The sequence below is a fragment of the Tachypleus tridentatus genome, chromosome 13 (assembly GCF_004210375.1).
Source record: "Tachypleus tridentatus isolate NWPU-2018 chromosome 13, ASM421037v1, whole genome shotgun sequence".
Lineage (NCBI taxonomy): Eukaryota > Metazoa > Arthropoda > Merostomata > Xiphosura > Limulidae > Tachypleus > Tachypleus tridentatus.
Window position 1 is genome coordinate 101,502,158 of NC_134837.1, and position 12,294 is coordinate 101,514,451.

Consider the following 12,294-nt stretch of genomic DNA (forward strand, 5'->3'; position numbering starts at 1 on the left):
TAATACAACACATTTCTGTATATGGTGTGCTTATATAATGCTCACGAAATAACATAAAAAATGTTAATTGAGTCTAAAGTAAGTTTGTTGAAATACAATTTTTCATTAAGGTCTGTTTTGAGGATTGTTTCTTCAGTTAATTTGTGGAATAATGGGTCGTATTGGAATTTATTGTAAAATACATAATGTGCATTATAAATAGTGCCAACTATCGCATTTAAATGTTTCTATCTCATTTTGGCAAAAATACGGTATTCATGTTATAAATAATTTCTCCTCTTCTCTCTATTTTTTATTTTGCAGGACTTGAAATGTTCAATATAGATACTCCACATTAACAGCCAAGGAAAATGGACTGGACTGTGACAAGAGGGCCGACTTGGAGTTTATTTCCCAAATTGACGTCTTATCCGGGAGGTGTAGGTTATACATCATGGAATTTCTGGAAAGAAAGTCATCAGAAAAACTCTCTCAGTGTGAGACGGACGCGGTGTTTTATTCATTGTGTTATGTGGTTAGCGTGCCTTGTGTTTTTGTTGTTATTGCAGATAGCAGCTACTGTAGAGGACACAAACATCAGTGTGTCGTATACAACATTTAATGAAAGCGTGAATTTTACACATATAACTGTAGATCATGACACTAGGCGGGTGTATGTCGGTGCCACCAACTGGCTGTATCAGTTCGATAGTTCATTGGAGTTGGAGAAAGAGTTTAAAACAGGTCCTGTGGAAGACAGTATCCAGTGTTCTCCAACTGACTGCTTCCACCAGAAAAAGATGGTCACAAACAACGTTAACAAAGTCCTAGTCATCGACAGTCAAGCAGGAAAGCTCATTGTCTGCGGTAGTGTCCATCAAGGAGCCTGTCGACGTCATCAGCTGGGGAACATTAACATTGTCGAAGACCTGATTCCTGTTCCTGTAGCTGCAAACGATGAGAACTCTTCGACATTTGCCTTCATTGGCCCAGCAGAGTATTTTGGTTACCCATCCAGGGTTCTCTATGTGGCAACTACTAATAGTCGCCTGGGACCGTACCGTGACATGGTCCCTACTATAACGAGCAGGAGTCTTGAGGAGGATACTGGCCGTCTGTTTGGAATCATCGAGAAGTCGTTTTCCACCATTGCCAGAGTGGACATTAGTTTTCACTTGCGGGATTACTATTTAGTGAGCTATATCTACGGCTTTCATTCTGGTGGCTTCATCTATTTTGCTTCCGTACAGAGGAAGTCTCACTTGAGGGCGTTGGAGGAGTGGGGTTACATAACCAGACTGGCTCGAATTTGCGCATCTGACGCTGGATATAATAGTTATACGGAAGTAACGTTACAGTGTGTGGGATCAGACGGAACCGAATTCAACTTGCTTCAAGATGCTACCGTGGGCCCAGCTGGTTCTGATCTTGCAACAGCACTTCAGATTGATACCGGCTCCAATGTTTTGATTGGGGTTTTCGCCACCAGTGCAGATCACACTTCTGCATCTTCCCCTCCCTCCGCCCTGTGTGTCTACTCGCTGGCCGAAATAGAGCAACGTTTCACGGAGAACATTCATATGTGTTATAATGGCAGTGTGCTAGCGCGCAACATGGATTATATAGCTGGAAGCATAGAAAATTGTCCTGAGCCTGGGGTACGTATTGGAAAACCTGTAATAGTACAAATAATGATTATAATTGAATTTATTTATAATAGTTTTAAATATTAGTTAGACAAGTGAGATCGAAGTGCAAGACATTGGGTTTCGTTAGCTTTTGTGAAATTAAAAATACAAATTCTCGAAATCTTTCCTTTTTCATCTCTCCACAAGTGGAACAACGCTATGACTGCAGACGTACAACGCTATAAACCTGTATTCGATACCCGTAGCACAGATACACTATTATATAGCTTTGTGCTTAGTTACAAACAAAAGTTTTTTTGTATTGTACAATTTTCAAAGCAATGGTACTCATCAAAAAGATTTGTCTCTGCTCAGGCTCATTTGAAAAAACAAAAACAGAAAAACTTAAAGGTGATAAAATAAAGAAATTAAACTTTTAAAGATAATTAACCACGTTTTGTCTTTCGTTTTTTCCTTTAGTAAGAATTAAAGTAACCCAATTTCTTGCACTTTAATTTCAGTTGTTGCTAGAGTTAACTTGTGTCTGGTTTGGAAAAGACCGTTTGCTGGCAACATCGCCTAAAAATAAGATAATGTGTAAGTAGAAATACCTTCAAAAGTTTAAATTCTATCTAGTTACAACCCAACAACCATCCGACCAATTACTCGACATCTGGAATGTAATTAACAGCAGTGTAGCCTGTTTTATTCCGTATATTTTAGGAAGATGAAACACATTTATGTGATTTACTTTTGTGATTACTTCAGTGAATAAAGTAAAAGAAAGCGTTTCGGTCTCACACTGTCATCTCGTGCAGTGGTGGTTTTCGAAGAATGAGAACAAAGAAACACGCGTGTACAAATTTCAACAATTATAATATAGAATTACGGATTATAATACAATAATTAAAAGTCATTACATAAACTTAATTATATTAAGCAATAATCTGGGTGGTTAGGACGCTCGATTCGTAATCTTATGGTCGCGGGTTCGAATCCACGTCACACCAAACATCTCCTTTGATTTGTGGGGAAAGTTATAAAGATACATTGAATCCCACTATTCACTGGTAAAAGAATAGCCTAAGAGTTGGCGGTGGGTGGTGATAACTAGTTGCCTTTCCTCTTGTATTACACTGCTAAATTATGGACGGCTAGCGCAGATAGCCCTCGTATATCTTTACGCAAAATTCAAACAAATTAACCAAATCATTATACCGAAGGCTAATGCTAGCCCCTAACTCTTTTTTGTCATTGAAAGTCTTTTAAAAAACAGGTTTTACGATTCAATCGAAACAACCCAAGAAAACGAAAATTGTTGATTTTCTATTGGTTTTCTGTACGAATAGCCGAAAGTTGTTTTATGCAAGTTTAAAAATTGATGAGTTACTAATAGTAGTAATTTTAATGTGAGAAAAATCGTTTTGCTTTCTGTTATTCCTGATTCACAGATTTCCTTTAACAAAACTTTTATGTGGTAGAGAGCATATCTCTTCGGTATCTTTACTAATTGGCTTGTTTGGTGTTCATTCTGAAACACGTAGTCGCATTAAACATCCTGGTGCACAGTTCAATTATTCATTTTTTTTTAGTGATTTGTCAACGAAAGAAGCTGATACGTTGTTAGCTTCCAGTTTCGGTTTCTATAAATTAAATAGAACAAATTCAAGTATAAAAAAAATCATTTACCCCCCCCCCCCAATCTCTTTCTAATCGCTAATTAAACTTCTGTTTACACTGTTTTTGATATTGTCAATGTTTACAAACGACGTACATTTCTTTTGAGCTGACTACCGGGCCGTGCGTTGCATAGCAGTTAGAAGTGGAGCTGAAGATCCGTGGTTCTATACCCTTCACTGATCTAAAAAAAAAAATGTTCTCAGCACTTTGGGTTCATTGTAGGAGTTACGGTCAAATCTCACAATTAGTTCTGACAAGAGACGGAGGTTAGTAGTGTTCACTAGCTGTCTTTCATATAACTTATCACTTCTATACATTTAGGGACAGCTAGCGCAGGTATCCCTCGTATAGCTTAATGTAAAATCTACATAAGCTGTGTGATGTTATGATGTTACGGTCAATCCCACTGTTTGATTAGTATAGCCAAGTATGGCAGTAGGTGGTGTTATATACCTGCCCTCCCTCTAGTTTTTCACTACAAAAGTAGGGACAGCCAGTGCATATTGTCTTAGTGTAGCTTTGGGCGGAATTCAACGAACAAACAATCACTACATCGTTAGAGTAATTAAGTTTGGTAAGATTTAGTGAAACGGACCATAGTAACTTAACGTTACATAAGCCCCAGTAGCTTAAAGGGATGATTGTGATAAAGAAAATTGCCACAAGATAAAAGCCAAGAAGAAGAAGAAAAAAAAAACAAGGCCCGTTTTACAGAACACCAGTATTAAACAGATGCGATTACGTCATCGTATAAACAATAATTAATTACTGTCCTGTATTCTGCCTTGGAACCTTCCTACACTCTTGACATCATCATTATTTTAGGACCCAGTTGAGCATTCTATGTGTAGCAATACTGAGACTGGTTTGTTTCTTTCTGAGTTTCGCACAAAGCTAGACGAGGGCTATCTGCGCTAGCCGTCCTTAATTTAGTAGTGTAAGAGTAGAGGGAAGACAGCTAATCATCACCACCCACCGCCAATTCTTGGGCTACTCTTTTACCAACGAATAGTGGGATTGGCGGTCACATTATAACGCCCCCACGGGCGAAAGGGCGAGCATGTTTGGTGCAACAGGGATTCGAACCCGCGATCCTCGGACTACGAGTCGAACGCCTTAACCCACCTGGCCATGGCGGGGCACTGAGACTGGACAACTTTGTTACAGGCTGTGACTTCTAGTAAGCTTTGGCTTCAATATTAAAATACGTCATTCAATGATGTTACAAAAAATAAATTGTATCGCAAAATATTTAGTTTAATGTTTATAACTGGAATTAAAATAACATTATAATTACTTCTTGCGTCGTGGAGCCGCATTATATGATACGTAGAGTAGATGCACTAATGGCAAAGTAAATACCCACTTGCACATTTTTGTTCACATTTCAGTTAATAAACAAAATCATATAAATGATTCACTGTGCTCTAATACTTTTCTACATATTTTGGAATTTCTCTTCTTCTCCATCCTGTCCTACAAGAGTTTAATGAAAGAAATGAAAACTGATAATTAGACAAAGAGAATTGAATGTTTATATGTTTGCAAGCGGTTTCTGGTGGTGGTTGCTCGTGACACTTAGAAACGTAACCTGAGCATCGATTTATGTTTTTCATTTATTTAAAAGTTAAAAATGTTGTTTGTGAAATTTCGTGCAAATATAGTCGGGTGACAGACTAGAGGGAAGAAAGACGGTGAACATCACCCGCTGCCAACTCGTGGGCTACGGCAATAGATTATGGGATTTCGTCGTTACTCTTAAAAAGTGCAGAGCGCGATTTTTTTCTTTCGACAATCCGAAACTCTAACCACTAGGCCGCGCTCGGCCTATAATAATGTGTAGATTATCTTGTGACCATTGTTTGTTTATTTGTTTTTGAATTTTGTGCAAAGCTACTTGAAGGCTATCTGCTCTAGCAGTCCCTAATTTACATGTGTAAGACTAGAGGGAAGGCAGCTAGTCATCGCCACCCACCGCCAACTCTTGGGTTACTCTTTTACCAACGAATAGTGGGATTGACGGTCACATTACCGAGATTCGAACCCGCGACCCTCAGATTACGAGTCGAACATCTTAACTCACCTAACCATGTCGGGTTTATCTTGTGACCAAAGTACAGATCTTAAAACGAAAAAATAGTTTCTAAACCAAAGAAAGCCTGAAACACTGTCAGTATCGCAAGTTTTATAGACAATATTTTGGGAGTGTGAAATGGAACTGTTTGTGTTATTGTTAATAAATTAATAAAAAAAAGAAAAAAGATTCGTATCATTTTGTAGAGTTACCAGTAGCAGAGGGTTGATTATTTGTAATAAATAACTCTTGTGGAGCTCAGTTTGCCCGTTTGAAACTGTAAAGCTGAAATATGAGCATTATAGCTTTAAAAATGACACATCTGCAATAGGTGTTTAGGCCTATTCTGAATGTTCATTTGTTATTAAATATGGAACTTTTTTTAAAACATAATTTGCTGAAAGTTAAAACACATCTGTTCATTGTTTGCTTTGTTGTGGTATTACTGCTTTTATTTTGATTTCTCCTTTTACTGTTCATAGAAAGGTGGAAACATTTTCAGTTTCTGCACCGAAACCCTGAAGCTCAATGGGACAGTTCCGATCTCATCTACTGCTGTAGCCATCTTTCCCAACGTGACTCTCACCGCAGTGACCAGTGCCACCACTGCCAAACATACAGTAGCTTTCGTGGGAACTGACACGGGGTATTTAAAAAAGGTAGGACAAAATTTTAAGTAATTTTAAATCTTAAAAATTGAGTCTTTCCGGTCAGTATATTATAATTCTATATTTAAAAAAAAACTCTGTTCCTCATTCTTCACTTTTTTGTTCGCCTATGTTTTAAGCCCATGAATGAAAAATGGGTACTTATTATGAGATTACTGAGAGTTAATAGCAATTTTTAGAACAATGATTCAGGTCCTGTGCAGCCATTTAAACTAATTTCTCCATCATCCATCGTATTCGGTCTGATTACACTATTAACCGACACCACAATTTCTATTGTGATAAGTTTTTGCGAAGGAAGACTATGTCAGTTTCATACAAAACTTTCCCGTAGGTTTTGTTTTAGGTGAAGGTCGGGTGTGGCCTGAAGGTTAGCGTGCTAGACTGTGTATTAAAGGTCCGATATTCGAGCTCGCTATTGTATGCTACTGAACGTGTCCCCACTTTCGGATCTAGGGACTTGAAACATATATTACAAAATGAAAGTGCCATGATTTTGGTTTCTTTGACCATTTTTCTCATGGAAACATCTGTTAATTTGAGATATGCTTGGTAGGTTGCGAGATTTTGACTTGTGATCCTTCATCGACGTTATGTATTATATTGTTATCGATACCATGGAACCTGATTTGTTTTATCGCATTAATTTCTTTGTATTTATATATTTTATTTTTTGTTTGTGAATTAAAGCATTGCTCTGGACTGGGTTTAGTTGTGGTTTTAGATCTTGTGGAATCTCTAAACGCTCTTCTTTGTTATTTTGTTCCTTCCCAAGGAGAACACGGAAAGCCTTTTTTTCTTCACAATATTGTGTCTTTTGGCCCTACAGTCTCCCTATACGAATGTTCTTCATCAGAAAGAACTGGCCCCTCAGTGGCACAGCGGCATGTCTGTGAATTCACACCGCTAGAAATCAGGTTTCAATATCCGTGGTGGACAGTGCTTAATTCCAAACAACAGAAAGGACTGTGACAAAATTATTTCTGTTAGGAATTTACATTACATTAAGAGATCTATATATAGGTGTAAATATTTCGCCGGCGGCGCCTCATCTTGCATAGTAACCGTTGTATTACTGAAGTTCAATTAACCCTCTTATATTGTTTTAAGGCTAAGTTTTTGAAGTATCGTTGTTGACGTCACGATTCTGCTAATTTTCTGTTATTATTTCTATATTTTTGCTGTCCCCCCATCATTGGCTTAGAGGCTCATGTGAGGTTTTTTATAACACTAAAAATTGGTTTCGACACCCGCGGTAAGAAAAGAATAGATAGCACGTTGTGTATCTTTATGCTTGTCCATAAACATACGTCTGTGCTATATTAACTGATACTTTAATAAACTATTCAGGCTATTTGAAATATCAAAATATTGTAAACAATAAGTATCGTTAGCTTAAATTTGAAATTACATACATTAATTCAAGGAATGCATAAACAATTTTTGAAATTGGGATCATGTGGTTATTTACGGATATAAAATTTAAATTTTGACGAATATTAAGATGCTATCTTGTTTACATTTTTTTTTCTCTGTTTCAAAAATAAAAGCAACACAGGTATTTTGGTATGAGAATATATCTGTTTCGCTTATATCTCTTAGTTTGTAAACGTTTATTTTGGTGTATGAAAGATAAATTAATAATAACAGAAAAATAAGTTAATCTTCATACTTAGAAACGTATATATTTGCTGTGAATGATAGTTCCTTCAGAAACAGTTGTGTAAGACTTTGGCGTGAACCGTGGTTTTTCACACAGAAATGTATGTATATATATATATGCGTGTGTGTATAGGTCATTAGGTCACTTGTTTGCAATTATTTCCTTCATTAATATGATTCACTTGATCATTGGGCTATAGAACTGAACAGCCTTTTATTAGGGGTTTTGAAGTGTAAGAAAGAAATTTCAAACCACGTACATCAGCGTTTTGTGAAATATAAAACCATGGTATTTATAGCAAGCTTGATGAAGTCGGATAGCAGCAAGTAGCAGATGTCGTAACCTTAATCAGTCCTTTAGTGATTCGTCCCACCTGATGGTCGGCTCTTTTGATGAAAGCTGTAGAAAGTGCTCCTTCAGCCTGACAACTGGTTTTTGTCACCCAACCCTCTTGGTAAGAAGCCCAACCAAGCTTCCGGTAATCAATCGCGAATGGTTCTTTTCAAACTCTCGTCTTTACTATCGTTTATTGCTTGATCTACGTCTTTTATTTCCCTCCTTTATAGTTATCGTGATCTTAGTCGTGATTCATCAAGAAATCAAGTTTTCACTCTATCTTTCTCAACGGTGAACTTGACCAAATTGGACTTAAGTAAATTATTGTATTTGTTAATGTCCTCTGACTTTTTCAGGAAAATAAGCAGCTGTTTAATAAGGTCACAAAAAAAATCTTGCGTGTTAACAAGGTAACTATTTTTGCTCTGCAGAGATTCAATTATTTACAGTTAATATGATGTATTAAATTATGAAATGTTTTAGTTTAATGACAGTTCGATCTTAACTGACTTTTAATCCTTTGATGAATCCACCTGATTCATCATGACAGACAACAGTTGATAATATAAAAAGTCCTCACTGAAGGTCATTATAAATATCCTTATCAAAGCAAACAGGAGAATCTGAATGAAGCTTGGCTAATAGGCAAGCAATGCAGGTTGAGTGTTTTTAATCCACGTTTTTCGTTTTTACTATAATCAGCAAATTGACTTTGAAAGAAGTATTCAGTATTGAAACAACATTATTAACGCTTACAGGTTACATGATTATTTCCTAACGTATTACTGAACTAAGAAGTTGACATTATCATCCAATTGATGCTTCGTTGGACTATATTTTCAATTTTTGTATACTTGAAGAGAGATGCGAAGATGTAAGAATCATGAATTTCTCTACCCCTACATTTCAACATTTGTTTTTGCAAGAAGCCCAGGATATAAACAGAATCCTGCATTTTTATCACGCACTTCGCGCATGTTGAAGTTTCACGCTTTTGATAATGTATGTTTGTGTCACGTTTTTGGTACTGCAAGCTAATGCGCGGTTTGACTAATTGTCTCTCACTTACAGTGTCTCTGCTTGTTACGTACCTGTATCTGCACAACGTAGTGTAAATGCTATTTCTATCGTGTGAATAATCTCTGTATACTAGAAATTCTATTAATCAAAAACTAGTTTACTATTCAGGATTACTTAAGAAGATTATTGTAAAAAAAAAGTCATATCAGTGTACTGAGATGTTATATGGTTTGTAACTGTTTTACCGTGATAATCAAGTATATTTTATATTTGAAAAAAATATATAAATATAAAATTTATTTATGCCCGTCAGCTTAACAAATTAAATGGGCTTGTAAATGTTTGATGTAATGTATTTGTATGCTTGTTTTATATACATCAGTTGAAATTTAAATTAAAAACAGAAGAAAGAGAAAAATAGCTAACCATAATTCTTATGAATAGTTATATGCTTTATAAATGAATAATACTATATAACGGTAAACATTACAATTTACACTTTACGACATTCTTCCAGTGAGTCAGCGGTAGGTTTACGGAATTAGAACGCCAAAATCTCGAGTTTGATTCCTTGCGGTGGACAGTGTTGATAGCCCATTGTACAGAGTTATACTAAAAAAAAAAAAAAGAGCAAGAGGAACCATCATGACACGATTTTAAACTGAAGATGAGTGTGAAGATGAATTACTAGTCGTGTTTTGTTCAGGGCCCTTCTTTCATAAGGGCTCCGACCTGTCCAACTGGTTAGGGCGCTTGGCTCGCAATCTGAGGGTTGCATATTCGAGTCCTCATCCCACCAACCATGCCTGCCCTTTTAGCCGTGAGGGCGTTATAATGATACGATTGATCCCTCTTTTTGTTGTTAGAAGAGTAGCCCAAGAGTTGGGTGGGTGGTGATATCTAGCTACCTTTCCTCTTGTATTTAACTGCTAAATTAAAGAGACGGCTAGCATAGTGTAGGTTTGTGTGAAATTCAAAACTAAACTTTTCAGGAGAAAGAATGCATATTGTTTGTTAGATAATATCGCCAGAATATTTAGTACTTCTGTTGTGTGTGAGATCATATTAAAGTCATGCCAGTTATAATCAACCGTGATTCTGAACAATATTGACCACTAAAGGAATGTTAAGTGGGCTGGGAGAGTGGTGGCGTGCATGGTCGTTCCTGATGAGGGCAGTTCCACAGCTTGCGAACACAGGGGTGAGGGTGAATGTCGTTGTTTGTTGAGGGCTACTACAGAGAAATCATATGAGTGTAATCGTTAGCTATTCTGTGGTATTGTGAATACGTTTAGTTATATATCTTCAGTATCAGAATAATGGAAGTAAGCGAATTTTTACTAAATTTTAAAAGGGATGTACGCCAGCTTTAAGACGTTTGAGAATCAAGTACTGTGTGAAAGTAAAAAGACTAGAACGCAGTTTAATATGAAACACGTTGAATTTTTCCAAGGTTATGATGAGGAGATTTCTAGCGTTTTAATGGGCATTGTCTTTAAAAATGTGCCATGAGAAAAGTGTAGCAAATATCCTCTTTGTTGATGGGCAAAATTCATTCCCCCTCTTACATTACTGTCCTTTTAATATAGTTAATATATATATATATACAAGAATTATAAATCCTATAGACTTAGGAAGCAATGTTTTTCCTGTGTTTGGTTTGATGGAAATTCCATGGTAAAGTTACATATTTAAGTACAATGATGTCTTCTTATAAGCTTCTTAAGCTTTCTGTTATTTTCAGAAGCTCCGTTCATCCACCAGTGATCCAGAGTAGATTCATTTCCTGTGTTGTTGTTTTTTTTGAGTCCTCACAAAGTACATAATTATTTTTCCATTGTGCATATCCATCCGGTATTATAAATAAGTTTTTGTAGGCAAGGGAATAAAAATACTAATGTTCTGTTCGAAAGTGAAATCCTTGAAGCATAAGCATAGGTAAACAAATTAATGAAACATAAGACATTGTAATGTATAAAAATGATAGGTAGATCACAAATTAAATCATAAAAATGACAGCATTAAAATGGTGTTAAACGTGATTACAACTGTGACGTAGTAACAAATGTAGATTGCTTCGACAAGGCATCGCCAGGTGGTTAGGGCGCTTGACTCGTAAGCTGAGGGTCACGGGTTTGAATCTCCTACATACCAAACATGCTCGTCCTTTCAGTCGTGAGGGCGTTATTATGTTCGGTCAATCCCACTCTTTGTTGGTAAAAGAGTAGCTCAAGAGTTGGCGGTGGTTGGTGATGACTAGCTGCCTCCCCTCTAGTCTTACACTGCTAAATTAGGGATGGATAATGCAGATAGCTCTCGTGCAGCTTTGCGCAAAATTCTAAACAAACAATCACGCTTTCAGTGAGTTTGTGCAGATATTCCTGAGTGATCGACTACCATCCTTCTTTAAGTACTTCAAAAAGTACATCTTCCGTGTTTGGTTTAACTCGGCAAATAAATTTTTAATCGGATTGATATCAGATGATTGACCTGGCCATTCCATAACATCAATTCTCTTATTTCTAAGATATCTTTTAACGACTTCATAGTTGCAGAAAAAATTGTTTGGTCATTTTGTAGGCTAATTGGAATAATAAGATCTAAAAAACTTGCAGGTGCACAACACTTTATATGTAAAATGTAAGTAAAATCACGAAAAGTCCAGGCACTTCGGAACCCAGTGTTAAAATTAGGATTTGATATTAAATTTGAAAAGATTTCGTCAGGTACGTTCTATAAACATGTAGTTTTACATATTTTTTTTCTGTTATTTAATAAAAGATAAAATAAATTAACAACATTTTCAAGGGGGCACTTTTGTCCTCCCATGTATGTATTGATGAAAGTGAAAAGGAAGTCGAATAGGCCGCCTGATTGTTCTTTATTGAATATCGACAGATTCTGATAAACAACGGAGAAGATGCCGATGAATTCGAAGAAGTGGCTGTTGATCCAGGTAACCCAGTGATTGCCGACCTCCACCTTGATACCATAGAACAGTTCGTTTACGTTGCCTCTCCTTACAAGGTAGGCCTAAAACGGTTTTAAATCAATAATCGGTACTGCAGCTTTCGCATCACTAATAGTCATCGTTATTAATTCACTATGTCCTTTTTTCTTTCAAAATCAGTTTTAGATCCCATTGGCGATTTTAGGTAGGGGCTAGAGGGTGTTCAGTTCCAGGGCCCCATGGTCTTAATGGAGGCTCATTGGTAATTTCATTCTATGTAGCATTACATGGAATGT

General features: G+C 36.6%; 1 protein-coding gene across 6 annotated transcripts in view; it reads left to right on the top strand.

The window, feature by feature from the left end:
* Positions 1-12,294, top strand: part of LOC143236800 (plexin-B-like) — a 240,581-nt gene that overhangs the window by 190,412 nt on the left and 37,875 nt on the right. For all 6 annotated transcript variants that reach the window (XM_076475369.1, XM_076475371.1, XM_076475368.1 and 3 more), the window contains exons 2-4: positions 304-1,637; positions 5,844-6,020; positions 11,947-12,075. In XM_076475369.1, coding sequence (XP_076331484.1) covers positions 351-1,637; positions 5,844-6,020; positions 11,947-12,075 — 1,593 coding nt within the window. In that variant the 5' untranslated portion in view covers positions 304-350. The remainder of the gene's footprint in view (positions 1-303; positions 1,638-5,843; positions 6,021-11,946; positions 12,076-12,294) is intronic.